Below are 21,016 nucleotides of genomic sequence, written 5' to 3'. Positions count from 1 at the left end.
CTCTTCTCCCATTCTTAGGGGAATGATAGACCAAGAACCTGGAAAAACAACGTCTCAGGGGAACTGAGGGCTCCCCTGAACCCCAAAACCCAGAAACAGCACCTCAGTCAAATCATGTAACTTAACAAGATGACACAATGGCAATATTATGCTGTCAGCACAGGACAAGAGGTCAATGTATGTGACATTGGGAAAACAAAAAAAAAGGCCCTCCTCACTCTGCTGGAGAATGAGTGATCCAGGAGATTTTTGGAGAAGGCGATTCCTTTTTTTTTGAGACAGTCTCACTCTGTTGCCCAGGCTGGAGTGCAGTAGTGTGATCTCAGCTCACTGCAACCTTCGCCTCTCAGGTTCAAGCAATTTCCTGCCTCAGCCTCCCCAGTAGTTGGGACTACAGGCATGCACCACCATGCCCAACAAATTTTTTCATTTTTTGTAGAGATAGGATTTCACCATGTTGCCTAGGCTGGTCTACTGAGCTCAAGCGATCTGCTTGCCTCAGCCTCCCAAAGCGATAGGATTACAAGTGTGAGCCACTGTGGCCAGCCATTGACTCTTTGATAACAGATGCATTATAGTTAGCCATATGATCAATTTTTAGGGAGACTTTTTGGAAAAGATGCTCAAGAAGACTTCCCCATGCTATGTACATTTTTAGACAGTTTTAAAAAAATGATTACAAAGAAAATCTTGGTGGGTTCTTGAATTTTCTCATTTAGTCTCTGCTATGGATTGAATGTATCTCCCAAAGTTCATGTGTTGGAACTTTGATCTCCAGTCCAGTGGTGTTGGAAGGTGAGAACTAATAATGAAAGATGTTTGGATCATAAAGGCGCCATTTTCATAAATGTGTTAATACTATTATCGTGGCAGTGGGTTTCTTATCACAGGAGTGGATTCCCTATAAACGGATGACTTTAGCCCTCTTTTTCTTGCTTTCTCTCACCCATGTGATGCCTTCTGCCACACAGCATAAAGGTCCTCAAAGATGACGGTTCCTTGATCTTGGACTTCTCAGCCTCCACAATCATGAGCCAATAAATTTGTGTTCATTATTGTGCTAAGAATAAACTTCATTTTTTAAAGAAGAGTATAAGAATGGCCATTTATGGATTTAAAAGACATCCCTATGGAAACTGACTATGGGAGTCTAGAGGCATGAGTGCTTTGAGATTATGATATCATTGAAAAAATAGTCCAAATAGGATTTAATGCACTGCTAAACTGTAGTTTTAAATTAATGACTGTACCTAGTAAACGGCTTTGCACCAAGAAAGAATATGAAATGTCAACTGAAATATTGTCATTATCTTAATAGTTTAAGCATCTTGCTTATTAATACGTCATTTATTTTGACAGGTATTTTTTGGAGTAGTGAAGGCAAGGAACTGTATCTTTTAGTATTCTTACCATATCATTATAAATCATTTACAACATACTCACATACATGCCACCCATGATGGATTATGCAATTAAAATGCATGCATCATCCAGGCTTCAAGGAAATTTTGACTAAATGCTTTAAAGTCACAATTATATACCTAATACTGGATCTTGACTTGATCTGTCCAAAGCTTGAAAGTCATTACCCAAAAAGAAAGGACAGCAGATATGGTTAACCACCTTTTATTTTTAATTACCCAAGTGTGTACTGTAGTTTATATGAAGATACAATGGAGGATACAAAAGGAAGAAGAGATAAACTTTCTACCATCAAAAAGTTAAAATCAGCTGGAGACACACTGCACAAAACAGTAAGGCTTACGGCTATATACTGAGTAGCATTTGAGTAGTGTAAGACAACTTAGTACAGAGTAAACCCACACAAGGGGACACCATCAGTGACTACCACAGGGAGCAAAGGAGGGTAATTGGGGAATACATTCAGGGAGGTGGGAAAAACATTGGATTTGTGTTCTAGTTCTCCAGATACCAGTGGCTTATTGTGGCTCTTAGGTCATTAAGTTCCATCTCTGTCGGCTTCAGTTTGCTCAACTCTAAAACAGAAGGTGAGGACTAAATGGTCTTTAATGTCTTTCAGCTGTAACAATACAGTATTCTAAGGACAAATGCAAAGAACTTTGGAAGGTGAGGCTATTGCAGGTAAGAGGAAGGACAAGCACAAAGCCACAGTGGTAGGAAAAAACTCATTGCTTATGCATGGGCAAGGTGTGTTGCCGGGCAGCAAGAACCTTAAACAAGCCGATTTAACTATTCTAAAGGTTCCAAGGGCAATACAGAACAATAAGCCAGGTAAGGGACACTAAGCAGGGGCCACAATGGAGAAAGAGATACCATGTATTTTACAGTCAGAGTTGGACTTATCTTCACGCTCCCCGACTCACTCCACATTATTTGTCTTCATGGAACTTGACTGCAACTCCTTCCGCAAACCCATACCCCAAAGACAGTATGAAGAGAGTCTGATTACAGACACCCTCTCTCTTTAGACTCGCACGAGTAGCCCCCTTTTGTGGGCCAGGAAGCCAAGGGCCATTGCTGAAAAGATGGTGGTCAATCCAATCAGCCTGAGCAGGCCTGGCACGGAGGGCAAATGTCGCTCGAAGAAGGTCGTGGTGATGGGTTGCGCAGGGACATCCTGGGTTCAGAGAACACTGGGTGTTAGTACAGGGCTTGTGCACTTTAGAAAGTCTGTACTTCCTCCAGCTCTCTGAACATGACCCATTCTTGCCAACCTCTAGGCCATTAAACCCAATGTACCCTCTGCTTATACTGTTTACCCTGTCTTCCTCACTGGACCCTTCACTTCCTCAGGGAGGCTTTATTTCCTGGGCCCCCAGCCTAGGATGACCTTCTCCTTTTGCATTTTTTTTTCTCAGCATGCCTTCTTCACTGTTCTGTACTTTTTGATTATCATTTGCATTCTCCACCAGATGCTGAGCTCCACTAAAATGCTGTTGTGCATTTACCGCAATGGCTGATACAGAACACGTGTGCCATAAATACTTGTTAGTAAATGAATCCATGGTCCCCACAGCCTACAATCCCATTCCTAGCAGAAGCACTAAGAGAATGACTTTGGAGTGGCGGGCCTATTTTCTTTGACTTCACACTTAAAAGGATAGAGCAATAACTTTAACCTTTTTGACCTTATTCTCTGCAGTGTGTTTTCACTCTAACTTCTATGCATCCCTCGTTCCAGCCAGGAAAACTTCCTAGGATTTTATTGCCAGAATGATAAGTATATTAAAAATAAAATCTCAATCTCAATATTCTCCATTTCATTCCATCTGTTTGTCCCTGGACGGGAGATGCTAACACACTTTCCTTTCTTTTCCTACCTCTTGTTGAGAATCACCAGGCTAGATATTTATTCAACAGGCATTTATTGAGTTATTATTTTTAGAACTCTCTGAGAAATGTCTCCCTCCTCATCAAAAAATATTTTTTCCTAATAATCCGTAATGAATGTGGCACCTACAAATTTATCAAAGTTTGTCTAAATCTCTCACCTCTGCCCTAACCCACAATACTTATTTAAACATTCATTTTTAAATCACTTAGGTAAATCACTTAGTTGAATCACTTAGGAAAAGGTATATGTGAATATAGACAAGTGTGCTCTTCTTGCAAATAATGGGTTTTAGAGAAAAGACATCTAAATTCATGAAATAAAACATAGCCTACCACAGACTCTGGTTCCGACTGCCAGATTTCATCCTCTGGAATCTTCCCCATAGCATGCAGAATCTGAAATGAAAGAGCATGTTGGCAAAGAGCAAAAGTGACACCATCTTTCTTCTAATCTGTTCTCTAAATAAAGGACTAAGTAACAGTCTCTTGAGATATCCATCAAAAACACCATGGTAAAGGCCAGAACACTCCACTCAACCTTTAAAAGGCACCAAAATGTCTTTCCATTCTAGTATACGAGGTTGCAATCATTAGGCTTACCATAAATTTTTTTTCCCATTTATTTTATTGCATTTTAGATTTTGGGGTACATGTGAAGAACATGCAAGATTGTTGCATAGGTACACACGTGGCAGTGCATAAATTTTAATAGTTGTGAACACACCTCAAATAGGGATGAGATCAGAGGAACTGTCACAAAAATCTTTCCTGTGAAATGAATTGAATTTTGAGTCCTAAATAGAAGCATGTTTGGTCCTGGAAGATCAGACCTGGGTTATCTTTCAAGTATAGTCAGGTTGATCATTTGCTCCATGAACTCTTTTCACCTTCGGTGACATGTTAGGTATTTTCATTATGACTTCGGGCTAAAGTGTTCACTTCACCTGAGACAACTGTTAAGATGGTATTTTATGGGTCTTGAGTTGGGGGTTACTGGAGAGTTAATCTCCAGGCTTTCAGATATCTTTGACCTACATATTAGGACCATGAGTTTCCTCCTTCCCCATAATCTGTGACCCCAGGCCCTACCTCTCGGGCCGCTCTCTCCCCGGCCTCTACAGCCCCCTCCATGTAGCCGCTCCAGTGTGTGGCAGTCTCAGTGCCTGCGAAGTAAATCCTGTCCACTGGCTGGCGTAGAACCCTTGGAACAAAAGCAAAGAGGCACAAGTGGTCAGTCTCAGAGAGTCAGAGAAAAGCTTTCCCACAAAGACCGAGGCTGATCAGCTTCCTCAGATTCTGAACAATCAAGAAGGACATTGGCAATTTTGGAATAATGTTTGTTTATGTGGTTCCTCCAGCTCCTGCATGATCCTTGTCAGAAACAAAATGGAATAAAAACCAAAGTTCACTCCTGCACCAAGAGTTGCAAGTGAAGGAGCTGACATTGATGGAGGTAAATTATTTATTTGCTTCATCAACATGAAGTGTGGGACCGTATAAGCCCAGTCATATGGCTCCCTTTATGGCTCACTAGCTCTGGGCAAGGCGATACATGCCCCCAATTCCCCACCTGGTTATTCCACTAGTGAACATGGCAAATCACTTCCTCTCATTGAACTCTGGCTTCCTCGCCTCTTACAGGGAATGAGCCACTGATTTATAAGACCCTTTCCATCAGTAACATTTAACAAATCTGTAAGTCTGATTATGGCTCCTTAACTGCTATTCCTTGAACACTTGCCTGTACTGATGAGGTCGGTACTATTATTATCCCGATTTCGCAGATGAGAATATGGAAGTAGACTGTGGTGGACACTGTGATGAACCACACAGGCCCCCTTCAAGAATGAAAGACTTATTCCCAGCCTACCGATGTCAGCCCTCTTTGGAAATTGCCTTGCTGAAAAATCACCTAGGTCACGCCTCCTTCCAGCAGCAGGTGCACCCAGTGACTGGTCATCATGGGCTGTAAATACCTGATTCCCAAGTTCCAACTTGAGACCACTCTGAAGGGTCATTCTAGTTCGGGAACTCCCTCTGGGGTCAGCTGAGGCCTTCACTGGAACTGCATTACAGCCTAACTTCTCCCTATGCCCACTCCTGCTGCCTTCTCTCTTTCACAGGTGCCAATCCTAAGGGCATGCCTTAATATACATCCTGTCAGCTAATTGTTGTTTCAGGATCTGCTTCCTGGAACCCAACCAGCAACAAAGACAAAATGATTTGCTCTTGGTCACAGCTAGTAAGGGGCAGAGTTGGTATCTGAACTCAGGCAATCTGACTCTAGAACCTACAGTCTTCACACTTAGTTTTACTTCCTCCCTATACTGCACTGTTTCTTCAATCTTTTAAAGAACTCTGTGACATAGCTACTATTATCATTATATCATTTTTCACACGAGGAAGCTGAGTCTTGGAGAAATGTTCAGTGATATGCCAAGAGCCACACTCCTAGAAAATAACAAAGCCAGAATTTGAACCATCACTACCAGATGTCAAAGTCTATGTTTTTATCTTATATTCTTTGCCTGGTGTATCATCACCCTATAATATTTAATAGTAGAGTGCCAACATGCTATACAAGGGACTGAAATGTCACAGCACATGGCCTGTAAGAGGGGCAGTTCGTTGTTTCTCTGAGAAAAATACCATAAGGAAAGCACCATCAACATGCACTATTCATCCTGTCCCAGGATTCTCTTATATCTGATAAGTGATGTCAAGAGCTAACACCCATGCTCCATCTTAGTCAACACTGTACACCACTGGGCCTTTTATTAGAAAACCAAACGAGCTGGCTTGCATCGGTGTGTTTTCTTTCACCTGCTCTAATTACATCATCAAACATAGGAGAAGAAAATATAAGGAGATATATTATATAGAATGCAGATGGTCTCCAACTTATAATTTGTAATTTTATGATGATGTTAAAGCAATATACATTCAGTAGAAACCATACTTCAAATACCCATACAACCATTCTGTCTTTCACTTTCAATACTGTATTTAATACATGACATGAGATATTCAACCCTCTATTATAAAATACATTTTCTGTTAGATTATTTTGCCCAACTGTAGGCTAATGTAAGTGTTCTGAGTATGTTTAAGGTAGCTAGGCTAAAATATGATATTCAGTAGGTTAGTTGTATTAAGCAGATTTTCCATGTATAATATTTTCAATTTATGATGGGTTTATTGGGATATAACCCAATCATATTTTGAGGAACATCTGGCTTAGTATGTTGATGACAACACATGAAATAAATCAGTAACTATTCAGAGCCTAAGGTATTCAGGAAGGAACCCTTCCTGCAAAAGAAGGTGGATTAACTTTCACCATGTTGATTAAACAATGCTGTTTTTCACTGCATATTTACATTTTTTTTTCAAATGGAGAAAACTAACCCCAGTTGGAGATCTCTGGGAGGCTTGGCTAGACCCTAGAATGAAATATTGGAAGCAGTAAAAAGGCTTAGAGAACTAATCGTACTAACAATCAGAATATGTAAAAGCCAATAATTAATTTTAAAGGAAGAGATAGTTTCCCTTCACTTGTCATTTGGAAATTATGTTTCTTTAAGGGAAAATATAGTCCAATAACCAGACAAGAAAAATACTTGCCCCTTCTTTTGCAGGTGAGTGAACAGACAGTATATATTTACAAAACATATAGGACATCATAAAGGAGAACACATAGATTTCTTGTGGCTTATGAGTTTTACTGCATAGTCACTGCAATCATTTTTTTACTCTGTCCAGAAGAAAATTTCCTTAATAAATGTGTATTTAATTATTTACTAAAGTTATACTGTTGATTCTGTCTTCTCTCTTTCTTCTGGAGGCAGAACATTTACTGTGAACTTTCAGGGCCCTAAATATAAAACGTACTGCAATATCGTAAATGCCATGGCCCTGAAGTGTCAAGGGAAGTTGTCTGGGCAGGTAGTCTCTGTTCAAGCTGGGAGTTACATTAAGCTATGCTGTGCCTTAGTTTCTACCCTACAAATTGAAGGTAATTATAGGAAGCCTGATATATGTCCCTGGGAAGGAATAAAGATAAAAGAGGGCACTACTGTATCACCACCAGTGCCAGATACAATGGGATTTATCTTGCTTCTTTCAGGTGATCAGGATCAGGCCAGTTCAGGTAAGTGTCCTCTTTGCTCCCCAAACCAAAAGGTATTTTCCTGACACTCTTTATGAAATTGAGCATAAAATTACTACTCTGTGGTCAGAAATCTAATCATATCACACTTCCGATTTAAAACAAAGCCAAAAACAAAACTAATGCAGTGATTGCTATTCTCTGTTGCAATATCAAGTTTTGCATTCCTGAATGTGTCATATAGGGCAAAGGGTCCTTGCTCCCCTTTTGGTATGATTCTTCATTCTGTCCTTATCACCCATAGCCTATCTGATATAGTTTTGATATTTGTCCCCGCCCAAATCTCATGTAGAATTGTAATCCCCAACACCTGAAGTGGGGCCTGGTGGGAGGTGTTTGGATCATGAGGGCAGATCCCTCATGGCTTGGTCTGTCTTCATGATAGTGAGTTCTCACGAGATCTGGTCACATAAAAGTGCATGGCACCTCTCCCCCCAACACTTGCTTGCTCCTGCTTTCGCCATGTGACTTGCCTGTTCTCAGTTTGCCGTCTGCCGTGATTGTGAGCATCCTGAAGCTTCACCAGGAACTGAGCAGATGCCAGCACTATGCTTGTATAGCCTGCAGAACTGTGAGCCGATTAAACCTCTTTTCTTTATAAGTTACCCAGATCCAGATATTTATTTGAAGCAATGCGAGAATGGCCTAATACATGATCCATGCAAAGCTCTTCCCCTGACCTTCCAGAAACCTGTGGGATCCTAGTGTTTTGCTCATACCATTCTGTCTGCCTAGACTGAATCCCCAATAGCCTTTCTCTGCCTCCTGCAACCCTCAGGTGGTATATGCATTATGAAGCCTTCCCAGATTTCTCTAAGTAAGGCTAGCCTGTGCCTCTATGTGTCCCAGTGTTATTGCTATGCCCCTGTATTAGAGCATTTACCTCAGTGGTAACATTCTGAGTGGTGATACAGTAATGCCCTCTTTTATCCTTATACCCTTCCAGGGACATATGTCAGTACTTTAGAGTCAATTTTTGATGTTACGTCCTCTCCCCATCACCATCCTGGCCCTCAACACTGTCAGCTCCTTCTTAGCAGGGAGGGCGTCTTTGGTATTAAAGTTTTCAGCACAGTGTTTGGCAAATGGTTGGCACTTAGCCAATAAACGCATAATGAAACAAATACCATTGACATATTCTAAACTCATTGATATGGTTTGGCTCTGTGTCCCCACCCAGATTTCATCTTGTAGCTCCCATAATTCCCACACGTTGTGGGAGGGGCCCGGTGGGAGATGATTGAATCATGGGGGTGGGTCTTTCCCGTGCTGTTCTCGTGATAACGAATGGGTCTCACAAGATCTGATGGTTTTAAAAATGGGAGCTTCTTTGCACAAGCTCTCTCTTTGCCTGCTGCCATAGACATAAGATGTGACTTGCTCCTTTTTGCCTTCACCATGATTGTGAAGTTTCCCCAGCCATGTGGAACTGTAAGTCCAATAAACCTCTTTCTTTTGTAAATTGCCCAGTCTTGGGTATGTCTTTATCAGCAGTGTGAAAACAGACTAATACACTCAGCATATCTAAAAATTAACTTAATGACCCAGCAGCTTATCAGGTGCTGCCCTTTGGCCTCAGGATGTTCTCTTGGATAATATTTTGCCATCTTCAAGCAGGTAAAGAAAGTGCTAACCAAAGTTATTATGTATCTTCTGATAAGCAGGTCTTAATCCTTATTTGATCAGTTTTCATGGACAGATTGATTAGCCATTTCCACTTACCCCCTCTGTTTGCTGCAACAGTCTTTGACTCACTATTCTATATTTCTCATTCTCTTTAGATCAAGCTCTTGGCATTAAATTTTTGCTTGGTTTAGTAATACTATAATAGCCATTAAATTATTGCTATATTATTAGTTCATTTGTTGTCATCAAATAAACTAAACAACAATATACTTGGAAGTATAATGCTGTGAATGCTAAAAGCTATTGAACTATGCACCTTTTTGAATAGGTGAATTGTATGGTATGTGAATTATGTCTCAATAAGGGTGTTAAAAAATAACTCACACTTCCCAGCATGTAAGGATTAGGATAAAAAAACCTCATACTTTCTTGAACATACTAATTATTGCTCACTGTTCATCATTTTGTGCTTTCCCATCCACTTGCTAAGAAAGTGAGGTTCAGAAAGGAGAAGTGACCTGTTTGGGATGACAAAGTTGGTTACTGGTAGAATCAGGACTGGAACCCAAGTCTCTTCATGCTCAGTCTAGAAATCATTTTTTTGTCCCCATGTTGTCAGTTGTACAGTGGCATTTGAGGAAGTTTTACTGAGTCCTAAGTCAGTATAAGGACACTTCTTCTGACATTGTGGATGAACCCTTGGACTGCCTAAAATGCTACTCTTTTTTGATTTTTAATTTTTATGGGTACACAGTGGGTGTATATATTTATGGGGTACATGATGTGTTTTGATACAGGCATGTAATGCATAATAATCACATCATGAAGAATGGGGTAAAATGCTATTCATATGCCGAAACCTTCTTTGGTTATATTGATTGGAATTTCTCTTCCAGAGAAATTAAAATTGGAAAGCAGCACCATGGTGTATAATTATAACAATTTCATTCATAAGATGCACAAGACACAAAGGAAATTGTGGGATTTTTTTTTTTTTTTTGTATTTATAAGAACCAAGGGAGAAGAGCTACCCGAACCTGTTTAGAGTTTGGATTCAGGTGCAGGGGATTTCAGTCAGAGCTTAGCATGCTTTTACTCTACCTTCCATATTGAGTCATGATCCCAGGGGGGAAGTAAGTCGTGTAGCAGCCACCAGAGTACTGCTCCTCACACCAGTTCTTCTCTTCATAATGCACTGGCTGCAAGGCAGAGTTACAAAAGCTTAGAGGAGACACAGAGAAAGCTATCTAGCCTAGAATAAACCCAATAGTTTAGTAGGCTATAGAGTTGCATTATCCTGATATTTTTGAAGATATGTCTTTGGGCAGGTAAATGTCCTTGATAATAAGCTTCTAAGAAATTCAGATTTTAGAATCTTTTTTTTCATTTGGTTTCTTCATGTCTTAGGTATTGTTCATAAATCGCGATAGTCTATGTCCATTTTTACCTTGGTCTTACCTATTAAAAAGCCTTACTGCCTAATGGTTTCAAGAAAAGTTTTTCAAAGGATTTATGTTTACTGGTGTGGCTGGATAAGAAAAAAAAGGCAGAAAAATATGTCTGCTGAAGAAAAAGGACTATCAGGTTCATGGTTTGGTGGAGGTGAGCTTTGTTTAGGGAAACTGAACAGACAAACATGATTTTGTGGCACGCAAGCACTTCTGTTGATGGTGGTACTTATAAACAACGATTGATCTGAAAAATATGTTTTTGCCATGAATACGCAAAACTGGCCAAGATTTTGGAAAGGTCAAATGCTTTTTTAAAGTAACTAAACAGAAGCTTCATTATTAACCATTACTTTGAAAAGATAAAATCAACATAGCAAGTTTTAAGAAAATGATGTTTTAAAAAGAGGTTTTGAAAAATATTTTGTTTAAAAGAATTGCTATCACATAGCTGACTTTGAACAGTCATTTGTAAGGCATCCTATTTACAAAGTATGACTATGAGGTTCTGCCTGATGGGTTAAGTGGCTCCAGGTCTTCTGTGGTATCACCATGCTACTTTCCCCAGCACCTGATGGCTACATCTACCTCCTAAGCAAGCTTCTCTGGCTGTCTCCAGCCAATCAGAAGAAAGGTAGGACTTTATCTTTCACTGTTTCTTGTTCCCAGGAATTTCTTCCTTCCACAAAATAGACACTGAAGTGAAAATAAAACAAGTGGCCCTCTCTATACCAAGAGCAAACAAGGACAGGACCAATTTATTTTTATCATCAGGAATTAATCATCCACACCCTTCTCAGAAAAAGAGACTTTCTCAAATGAAAAATGATCAGACTTTTTCAAAATATGAGGACAAATGCTTTCCTCTCCAACTGATGTTTCCCAACCATCTCACGAGTTGTCAGAGGAACTTCAATTACAAACTGCTTTAGCCTGAGAATGTCTCAGAATGTAACTTCATAAAGCTTGAATAGCTACCAGGGTGAAATATCTTGAATGGCTTTTTTAAAAAAATTAACTCCACACTCTTTATTCTCCAGACCTGTGCCATTGAATGACATTTTTAAACAGAAAAACTAATAATTTTTAACAGATGTTAAGTGCTTTTGTAGTGAGTATATACTGTATTTCTTTTTTTCAGACGAAGCCTTGCTCTGTCGCCAGGCTGGAGTGCAGTGGCACCATCTCGGCTCACTGCAACCTCCTCTTCCTGGGTTCCAGCAATTCGCCTGCCTGAGCCTCCTGAGAGGCTGGGACTACAGGTGCTTGCCAGCACGCCCAGCTAATTTTTTTTGTATTTTTAGTTGAGACGGGGTTTCACCATATTGGCCAGGATGGTCTCAATCTCTTGACGTCATGATCCATCAGCCTCGGCCTCCCAAAGTGCTGAGATTACAGGTATGAGCCACTGCACCTGGCCATACTTTTTGTTTTGATACTTAACTCAATACCCTTGAGCCTGGGGGCTATGCCTACATTTAAACTTGCTAAATGGTATATGAAAGCAAATAACAAAACAAAACAAAAAAGCAAAGCACATTCCTCATATTGTTTCCCTAATTGTTTTAGTTTATTTGCTGAGAAAGAATTCCAAGAAACATCAAGAGCATGTGTTTCACCTATATCAAGTACAGAAGATCTGCAGTGGTGGGATGAGCAGGGAGGAGAGAATTTTGCTTTAAAATAGTCAACAAAATGACAAATTCAAAGACACAACAACTTGACAAGGAGGAAGCAAGCCACTCCAAAGCTGAGTGTTAGGGTAATAGGACTAAGCCATGCAGCTGCTCAACTAGACCATGGTATATACTACAGAGATTTGGATTTAAGTGGCTTAACAAGTTAAACATTCTCAGCTTCCTCATTATACTTTTCTCACGCATTAACTGCTCATTTGTACATTGGTCTCCATTGTCTTCAAATGTTTCACAGATAATTGGATTTAATGATCACGTTCAAGAGGTGACATAGTCTATGTCAAAACATTAAAAATTTAGCAGTCTGGTGAATGTCATGAGAGAACCGATTCATCATTTTAAATATTGATGAGGGAGGTGATTACGGGTACTTGTTATGAGTACTTTGGGCCCTCTGACTGTCACCAAATGCCCTCTGCCCCCATCCCACCTTTAGCCACCTTAGAGTTCTATTTGATTCATTTGAAGATCAGTGTTTCCTCTGGCTACTTCCAAAGGTGTCTTAAAACTCAACTGGCAGACAGACAGATAGCCTGTCTTCTTTACATCTCTCATGTTCAAGGGTAAAACAAGGCAGAAAGGGAGCCATGCAGGAATGGGGGCAGGTAATCATATTTTTTAACTGTGTGACAGTGGGGGATGAGGTGGGTATAGATTTATATACATGAGTGAGACTTTGCCCTTTTTACAAGATCACCAGAAATGGGAAAAAGCCCTTTTCATCCCCATCCTGGCTGCTGGGATCTAGGATCTCCCTATGGGTAGTAGATGCTCCCCTCTTTTACCCCCTTAACAGAACTGGAAGCAGAGTGGCCCAATGTCCTTTTCCAGGAAGAACTCTGAATTCAGGGGCAATGTAGCACCACCTAAACCATAGCATGTTACAAGTTCCCTGACCTGCCACCAGCACAGCCAGGGCCTGAACTCTCTGGAACCACTTATAAATTGACCAGTCCTGAGTAGATGCCTCTGCAAATACGTCGGGAAAAACAAGAACTTCAGGACCCAATTTGCATCAACCTATCCCTGCTAGCCCCTTGGGGACAAAGAAAGGTCTCTCTCCTTTAGTATAGGGTCAGGAAGCAGTCTTACCTCCAGAGCTTCTGGGGAACCCAGAACTTTGGCATAGAGTTCACAAAGTTTCTTCAACCTGTAAATAAAAAGAAACTAAAGTGAAAATAAAGGAAAGGAGGGAAGGAAAGAAAAAGTGGGAAAGAGGCATTTATCCCCTCATAAAAAAGAGTCCATGAGCCATAGATTCCACTCCAACATTTCATTTTAATGTTTTAAAACAAGGCATTTTGTTCCATTTCAGATGTATTAAATCTTTGAGGTTGCAAATATTAATCACACAGGATTGCTGATAAATCTTTTAAGAAAGTAAAGTGATGTATTGACTGAATTATGATATTAGTTTATTATTTTAAATACAGAAGCTCTTTTGTTTATGAACAAAATGTTTATGAAACATGCCTATGAAAATGACTAAGTTCTTCTCCCTCCCTGTCTACCTTCTCACTCTTTCTGTCTTTTTGTTTTTATACAAATGAAGTAACTTGGCACAAGCAGAGGAATGGCTAAAAAGAGCAAAGAAATAAAATTAAGTACAGAAGTAGAACCAAATTTAGAATTCATAAAGGTGGACATTTTAAACCCACAGGGAAAAGACAGATTTTTAAATAGAATAGCACTAGAACAAATAGCTGCCCATGAAAGAAACAGTTGGATGATTCATTACTTTTTTTTACACCAAAATATATTTCAGAAGGATCAAAGATTTACATGTAATAGGTGAGACCATAAAACTAAGGGAAGAATGGGTGACTTCTAAAACATTATCTTGGAATGAGAAAGTCTATTCTATGCATGATAGACATTCAGAAACGATGGTTTTAAAATGGATAAATTTGACTACATAAAAAGATAAAATTTTATTGTAGTATAAAATGAATAAGTCACAAACAGGATCAAAAGACAAAGTGGGAAAAGATTTGTTCCAGGCATTGGAAACCCAGCAGTGAGCCAATCAGACAAAACATCCTACCTTCATGATCTTATATTCTAGTGGGGACATTTTTATGTAAGAAGCCCAGGCAGACCACTATAGCCCTGGCCACGTGCAGAGGTGACATTGGTCATGGAGGAGCACCCGATGGAAGTGGAAAGCACGCACGATAACATAATTCAGGAGCTCTTTCCTGGTAAATAGGTTATTAGCAATGGTGTAGGAATAAATAATTGGCAATGGTGAACACTAATTGCAAGAAGAAATTGCCACCTCCAGAGAAACTAGTCCCCCTGTACCTATACTCCATAATTGTTATGCATCATTCATATAGTATGTACAGCAGACTTCCCCACAACACAGTCATTTGTCTATCTGGTTATCTTCTTCACAAGTAAATTTTCAGCCCCTGAGTTATATCCATTTTTGTATTCTCCATAGCCCCTAGCATGCTTTCTTATGTACGATAAACTCAACAAATATTAATTTGAATACTTTGGTTCTTAAGTTATTGGCACTATGTCTTTTACACAAGAACATTATAATTAACATAGCAAACATGTAGCATTGGCAATACACATATAATTAGGCAGTCTGTAAGTTACAAAGTTAAATGAAAATGAAAGACAGGCAAGTAGGTAGAAAAGAAGGAAAGAAGGAGAAAAGGGAGGGAGGGACGGAGTTGGGAGAAAGGAAGAAAGGAAAGAAAGAAGCAGCACTTCTTTTGTTACCTTTCCTCTTTGGGAAGACGTGCCAATTTTCTGGCTTTGTGGGCCAGGATAAATCTAAAACATATAAACAAGAAAAAAGGGGAGAAATTAGTGGTTGCTTTCATCCTAGCCTCATTTCTGTAGCTACACAGATGCCCAGTTTACACAGTTAAAAGTCAACCAAAAGAAACAAACTATATACTGGCTTACTTTACGTTCAAAGTTTCATGTCAAATTTCTGACACTGAAGAGCACTGTCTAACTTCAAGGAGTCAAGCGACTAAAAATAGATGACTGGCCATAATTTTTGACTTGGATAACACTATGGCTGACCCACTTCCCCTCACCCAGTTGGTGGTCAATAAGAATAACCCTTGGGCCTCAAATGCCTACCTAAGGCCATGTCTGAGCCTTTTCAATTTCATCCAGTCCTTGCTCTTTGGTTTTGTCTCCACCATGGTGTCTCCCTAGCACCCAACCTTCTAGATTCCATCTCCATTTCTAGCCCCATGATTGCCTTCAACTTACAATTGGCTTTGATCTCCCTGTTCTGACTGTTGGGTCTCTCTGAGATAAACTCATACTTGTCCTAGGGCCTATTTCAATTTTGGATGCTCCAGGTCAACATCTCTCTGCGTCAGGACATCCTGGCCTTCCCTTCCCATGTGCTGTTCTTCCCTGGAAAGCTGAAGACTAGGCTGGTCTTGGATCTTTCATGGGACTCAGAAATCTTAGCATCCCACTTAAGTAACATGGATGCCCACACAGCCTCCACAAGAAGTCTCTTAGTAAAACACCCCAAGTCAGGTCTTTATATCATGCTTTCAATGAAAGATGGGTCACCAAAATATCTCTACCACCAACACTAAATACTAATAGAAAATTAACATAACAATTTAAAAATGTTATTGGTATTTTGTTTCCATCTAAATATTTATTCATTGGAAGACATTATTTAGAAAAGAACCAGTAATAATTTTTATACTGCTGAATTTGAAAAATAATGCCATTGGGTTAAAAAAAATCATTTATCAAAGTTTGGAGCATATTTGTTTATAGTATGTGATTACCTTGTCAACACTGAATAGCAGCCACAACACCATAATTGTGCCTTACCCCATTATGGCAGCATAGTTGCCATCAGGTTTGGTATCATCCAATGTGTAGGCAACTGGAGCTTCCTCTCCATCAATAATCATGGTTCCACAGTAATCTTAGAGAACAGCAAAATAGAAGAGCATATTCATCACTCTATCAAACTACCCAGGGCAGTTATAATGAAGCACATGTTTTTAAACTTGAGAAGCCCAAAGGCCAAATATAGCATATTATACCCCAAATATATGAAGGCAAACCAAACTGATGTCAAAGGAGGGCTAAGTGGCCACCATTTTCTGAAAAAATCAAACCGTAAACCCTTCTCTGCAAAGAATAAAGCATATGATATTAGAAATTCATCCAAGTCACCATTTAATTAAATCTGGTTTTCCTTGCAGTTAATACTTGGGTTCCCCATTTTCTCTTTCATAAGAAATCAGAATAAATCCAAATATCTATAAAGGAAATCCCCATCAACAACTTGAAAAACAACTTCAGCTCATCCTGGATAAGAGTGTCTCTCTCAGTTCCCTCCTGAACAAAATACAGGCACACCTCAAAGATAATGTGGGTTTCATTTCAGATCACAGCAATAAAGTGAATAAAGCAAATTGTGCCACACAAATTGGTGGTTTCCCAGTGCATATAAAAGTTATATCTACACTATACTGTAGTCTATTAAGTGTGCAATAGACTTATGTCAAAAATATGTACATACCTTAATTTAAACATGCTTTACTACTAAAAAAGCTAACAACCATCTGAGCCATCACTGAGTTTACAGTTGGGTGTAGTGGCTCATGCCTGTAATCCTAGCATTTTGGGAGGCTGAAGTGGGCAGATCACTTGAGGTCGGGAGTTCAAGACCAGCCTGGCCAACATGGTGAAATCCCATCTCTACTAAAAATGCAAATATTAGATGGGCATGGTGGCACATGACTGTAACCTCAGCTATTTGGGAGGCTGAGGCAGAATTGCTTGAAACCCAGAGGTGGAGGTTGCAGTGAGCCGAGATTGTGCCACTGCACTCCAGCCTGGGTGACAGAGCGAGACTCCATCTCAAAACCAGACAAACAAACAAAACCCTGTTGTTTAATGTAGCCACCTTTGTCAACATTCTTATGTAGAACTTCTGGATAACTTGCTGCAGCTTCTTCATCAGCCCTTGCTGCTTAAACCGTGTGCTTTTATATTATGGGGAGATGGCTTCTTTCCCTAAACTTCGTAAACCAAACTCTGTTAGCTTCAAACTTTTCTTCTGCAGCTTCATCACCTGTTTCAACTTCAGTTGAAGAGAATTGGGCTTTGCTCTAGATCTAAGCTTTGGCTTAAAGGAATGCTGCGGCTGGTTTGATGCTCTATCCAGGCCATTCAGACTTTCTCCATATATCAATAAAGTTTTTTTACTTTCTTATCATTCATATGTTCAGTGGAGTCAACTTTTAATTTCCTTCAAGAATTTTTCTTTTTCATTCACAACTTGGATATTTGGCTCAAGAGGCCTAGCTTTCAGCCTATCTCAGCTTTCGATATGCCTTCCTCACTAAGCTTGATCATTTCTAGCTTTTGATTTAAAGCAAGAGATGTACAACGCTTCCTTTCACTTGAACACTGGGGAGACCACTGTAGGGTCACTCATTGGCCTTATTTCATTACTGTGTGTCTCAGGGAATAGGGATACCCAAGAATATGAGGGAGATCTGGGGGAACAATTGGTTGATTGAACAGTCAGAATACACACAGCATTTGTCAATTAAGTTTGCCATCTTATATGGCTGCCGTTTATGGCACTCCAAAACAATTACAATAGTAATATCAAAGGGCATTGATCACAGATCACGATGACAAATATAATAATAACGAAAGTTTGAAATATTGTGAGGATTACCAAAATGTGACACAGAGACATGAAGTAAGTACACGCTGTTGGAAAAATGATGCCGATAAACTTGCTCAATGCAGGGTTGCCACAAACCTTCAATCTGCAAAAAGTGCAATTATCTCTAAAGCGCAATAAAATTAAGTTCAATAAAAAGAGGTGTGACTGTATATGCAATTTCAAAAGACTGTGACAGGGCACTGGGGCAAATGTTAGGGCAGAGTCTGAAACATTCTAACAATATATAACTGCAGTGTACCACTCCTCCTGCTCCATCATTCACTTACAAAATTGAGGTTATTTGAACAAAATTGTTGTGGAAGACTCAGTGGCAAATGTTGTATAGAAAACCCAATAAAAAGATTTCAAAATAAGGAAGAAAGAGCATAGAAAGGACCTTCCCAACATATGCGCATACGCGTGTGTGAGCAGACACACCAGTAAGCCTTTTAAAGGGAACTTGTCTCTTTCTCTCCTCCTGCGTCCCTCCCCACTGTGCACCTGTTAGAATCAATGTTCCAACCAGCCACTGGCTTGAAGGGTGCTTGAATGCCCTTCAGGCGTACTGAGGCAGGAAAAGACGTAGAGAAAGACTGAAGTATGTGAAAAAGAAATGTTTAGTCTAAGAACTCAAGATTTAAAAATACAACATCCTAGGAATCCCCTGTCATAAGAAGGCAAGAGAAAGAGGAGACAAATAGGACTAGATCTGATCAAAGAGCATGAGCATACTGATCATGTAGGGATTAGCTGGAGAGGACTAGCACAGAACGCCAGGCTGGCTGAGGCGGAAGTACTGCTTTCTCAATGGAGGGGCTCCTTGGACACTTCCTTCTCAGAGTGAATCTGGTGTCTGAGTCAAGTGGGTGCGCTTAGTGGAGGTGAAGGAACAAGTGACAGAGAGAAAAGTCATGTTCATGCCAGGACAAGCTATGCAGCATGGAAGGGATTTCTGCCATTTGCAGATAGAAAGCTCAGTAGTCACACCCATGCACACAAAACATCTCATCAGCTTTGTAGGGCCTTACGCTTAGAAAAAGATGGGAGATATTCAAGGACATCCAAGCACTTAAAGAAGTTCTTAAAGAATAAAGGCAAAGACAAAAGCAGAAACAAATTCACAACAAACAAACCAGAAAAACTATCATTGGGATGGGGAGGGACCCAATAATTCAGGTAGTAGAAGAAATTTACCCCAAAGTGCTAAGTAACATTTTCAGAGAGAAAAGAAGCCATTGTAGCTCTGGGAGGTGACAAAGAGGCATGTTTAGAATAAAATAATTCAATAGAAGGTTTTGTAATGTAGGGGTGTGGAGGCAGCAGCTTTGACAAGATGATAATAACATTCATCTGGATGAATAACTGAAGAAGTTTACGAAGGACAAAACTAAAGGAAAAGTAATAATAAGGGAATGTCCTACCTGACATATTATAACATACTATAAACATATTATAAAGCTACAGATATTTAAACAATACAATGCTGTAATACGATTAGATGATATAAACCTGTGCTCTCCAAAGTGGGGGTGTACACCTAGATTGCACATCTAGATCGTGGAAGAAAATACTAGAAATTCTTGTTTTTCAATTTAGGCTTTTTAAAAAGTCTACTTTTCATATGTTTTATAGTTACAATGATACAATTTTTCAGAGATACTTGTGTATAGTTTAGGAATACCTGTAACGGTAGTTTATGTCTACATTTTTAAATGAATAGAGCTTCAAAGAAATGTTGAGAACCGCGTGACAAAGATCAGTGGAATAGAAAGGATCCATGTGTATATGAGAATTTAGTAGGGGCAAACCATCATACAACAAATTGTTAAAAACTGATTCACTGGGAGAAAATATCTGCAACATATACAGAAAAGAAAAGCTTTAATGAGCAAAGGTAATTAACAAAATGACACTTTGTTAATGATAAAAATTACAAATTATAGAAAAATGAGGTAATTTCTCTTATCTGATTGACAGAAAAATTTTAAATATTATAAGCTTGTGTCTTATTCTGCTGGTGTTGCTATAAAGGGATACCTGAGGCTGGGTAATATATAAAAGAAAGAGGTTTATTTGGCTCATGTTTCTATAGGCTGTACAAGAAATATGGCACCAGCATCTCCTTCTCCTAAAGGCCTCAGGAAGTTTCCACTCATGTCTGGAGGTGAAGCAAAGCTGGTGTGTGCAGATCACTTGGTGAGACAGGAGGCAAGAGAGAGGGAAGGGAAGTGCCAGGCTCTTTTTAACAACCAGCTCTCATGGGAACTGACAGAACAAGAACTCACTTACTACTCAGGGAGAAGGATGGCACCAAGATGTTCATGAGGGATCTGCCCACATAACCCAAACACTTGCCTTTAGGCCCCATCTCCAACACTGGGAATCAAATTTTAACATGGTATTTAGAGAAGACAAATATGGAACTTAAATCAACTGGCAAGGGTGTGAGAGGACAGAAACCCTAACAAAAGTTTCACAGGTCTACCCACATCAATTGACTTGACATTCTAGAACATTTATAAAAAAGAAATGCTCCTATACAAATCTGTAGAGCTATATGGAGGATGCTGTTTATTGCAGCATAGTGTATAATAGCAAAAGGTTGGAAACAAGAAAAATGACTATCAACAGCAAATGTCTTGGGCAAATTCTGATAAGGCACAAAATGAGATACTGTTTATTCAGTTGTTGAAAGGGGGTAAATTTAAACGTACTGCTATGGAGAGATGTCCATGGCATATTGTTCACAGGAAAAAGCAAATTTCAATATGAGATGTATGATGTATGACGTTTTTTAAAAAAACATGTTTTTGGAAAAATATATTAACATATTTATTTAAAATTAAAGTTACATTTGTATAAAATATTTATTATATTATTTAACATGTATTTCCAGTATATATAGTTCTGTCTACATATATATAGGGATGCTCACACACATATATTTAAAGTACACCTTGAGTATTTGTATCCCTTATCTGAAATGCTTGAGACGAGAAGTGTTTCAAATTTGGGCTCTTTTCAGATCTTAAAATTCTTGCACATACATAATGATATTTGGGGGTGAGAC

The 21,016-nt window shown here is 39.4% G+C and overlaps 1 protein-coding gene across 3 annotated transcripts in view; it reads right to left on the bottom strand.

Moving 5' to 3' along the window:
* Positions 1-1,610: 1,610 nt before the first annotated feature.
* MAOB (monoamine oxidase B) overlaps positions 1,611-21,016 on the bottom strand; it is a 113,052-nt gene continuing 93,646 nt past the window's right edge. For all 3 annotated transcript variants that reach the window (XM_017502061.1, XM_017502062.2, XM_017502064.2), the window contains 7 exons: positions 16,086-16,182; positions 14,991-15,044; positions 13,347-13,404; positions 10,211-10,308; positions 4,405-4,516; positions 3,649-3,711; positions 1,611-2,599 (listed from right to left, as the gene is read on the bottom strand). In XM_017502061.1, coding sequence (XP_017357550.1) covers positions 2,447-2,599; positions 3,649-3,711; positions 4,405-4,516; positions 10,211-10,308; positions 13,347-13,404; positions 14,991-15,044; positions 16,086-16,182 — 635 coding nt within the window. In that variant the 3' untranslated portion in view covers positions 1,611-2,446. The remainder of the gene's footprint in view (positions 2,600-3,648; positions 3,712-4,404; positions 4,517-10,210; positions 10,309-13,346; positions 13,405-14,990; positions 15,045-16,085; positions 16,183-21,016) is intronic.

This window comes from Cebus imitator, unplaced genomic scaffold, assembly GCF_001604975.1.
Source record: "Cebus imitator isolate Cc_AM_T3 unplaced genomic scaffold, Cebus_imitator-1.0 Scaffold289, whole genome shotgun sequence".
In the NCBI taxonomy this organism is placed as follows: Eukaryota; Metazoa; Chordata; class Mammalia; order Primates; family Cebidae; genus Cebus; species Cebus imitator.
This window is presented reverse-complemented; position numbering and strand designations above follow the sequence as displayed.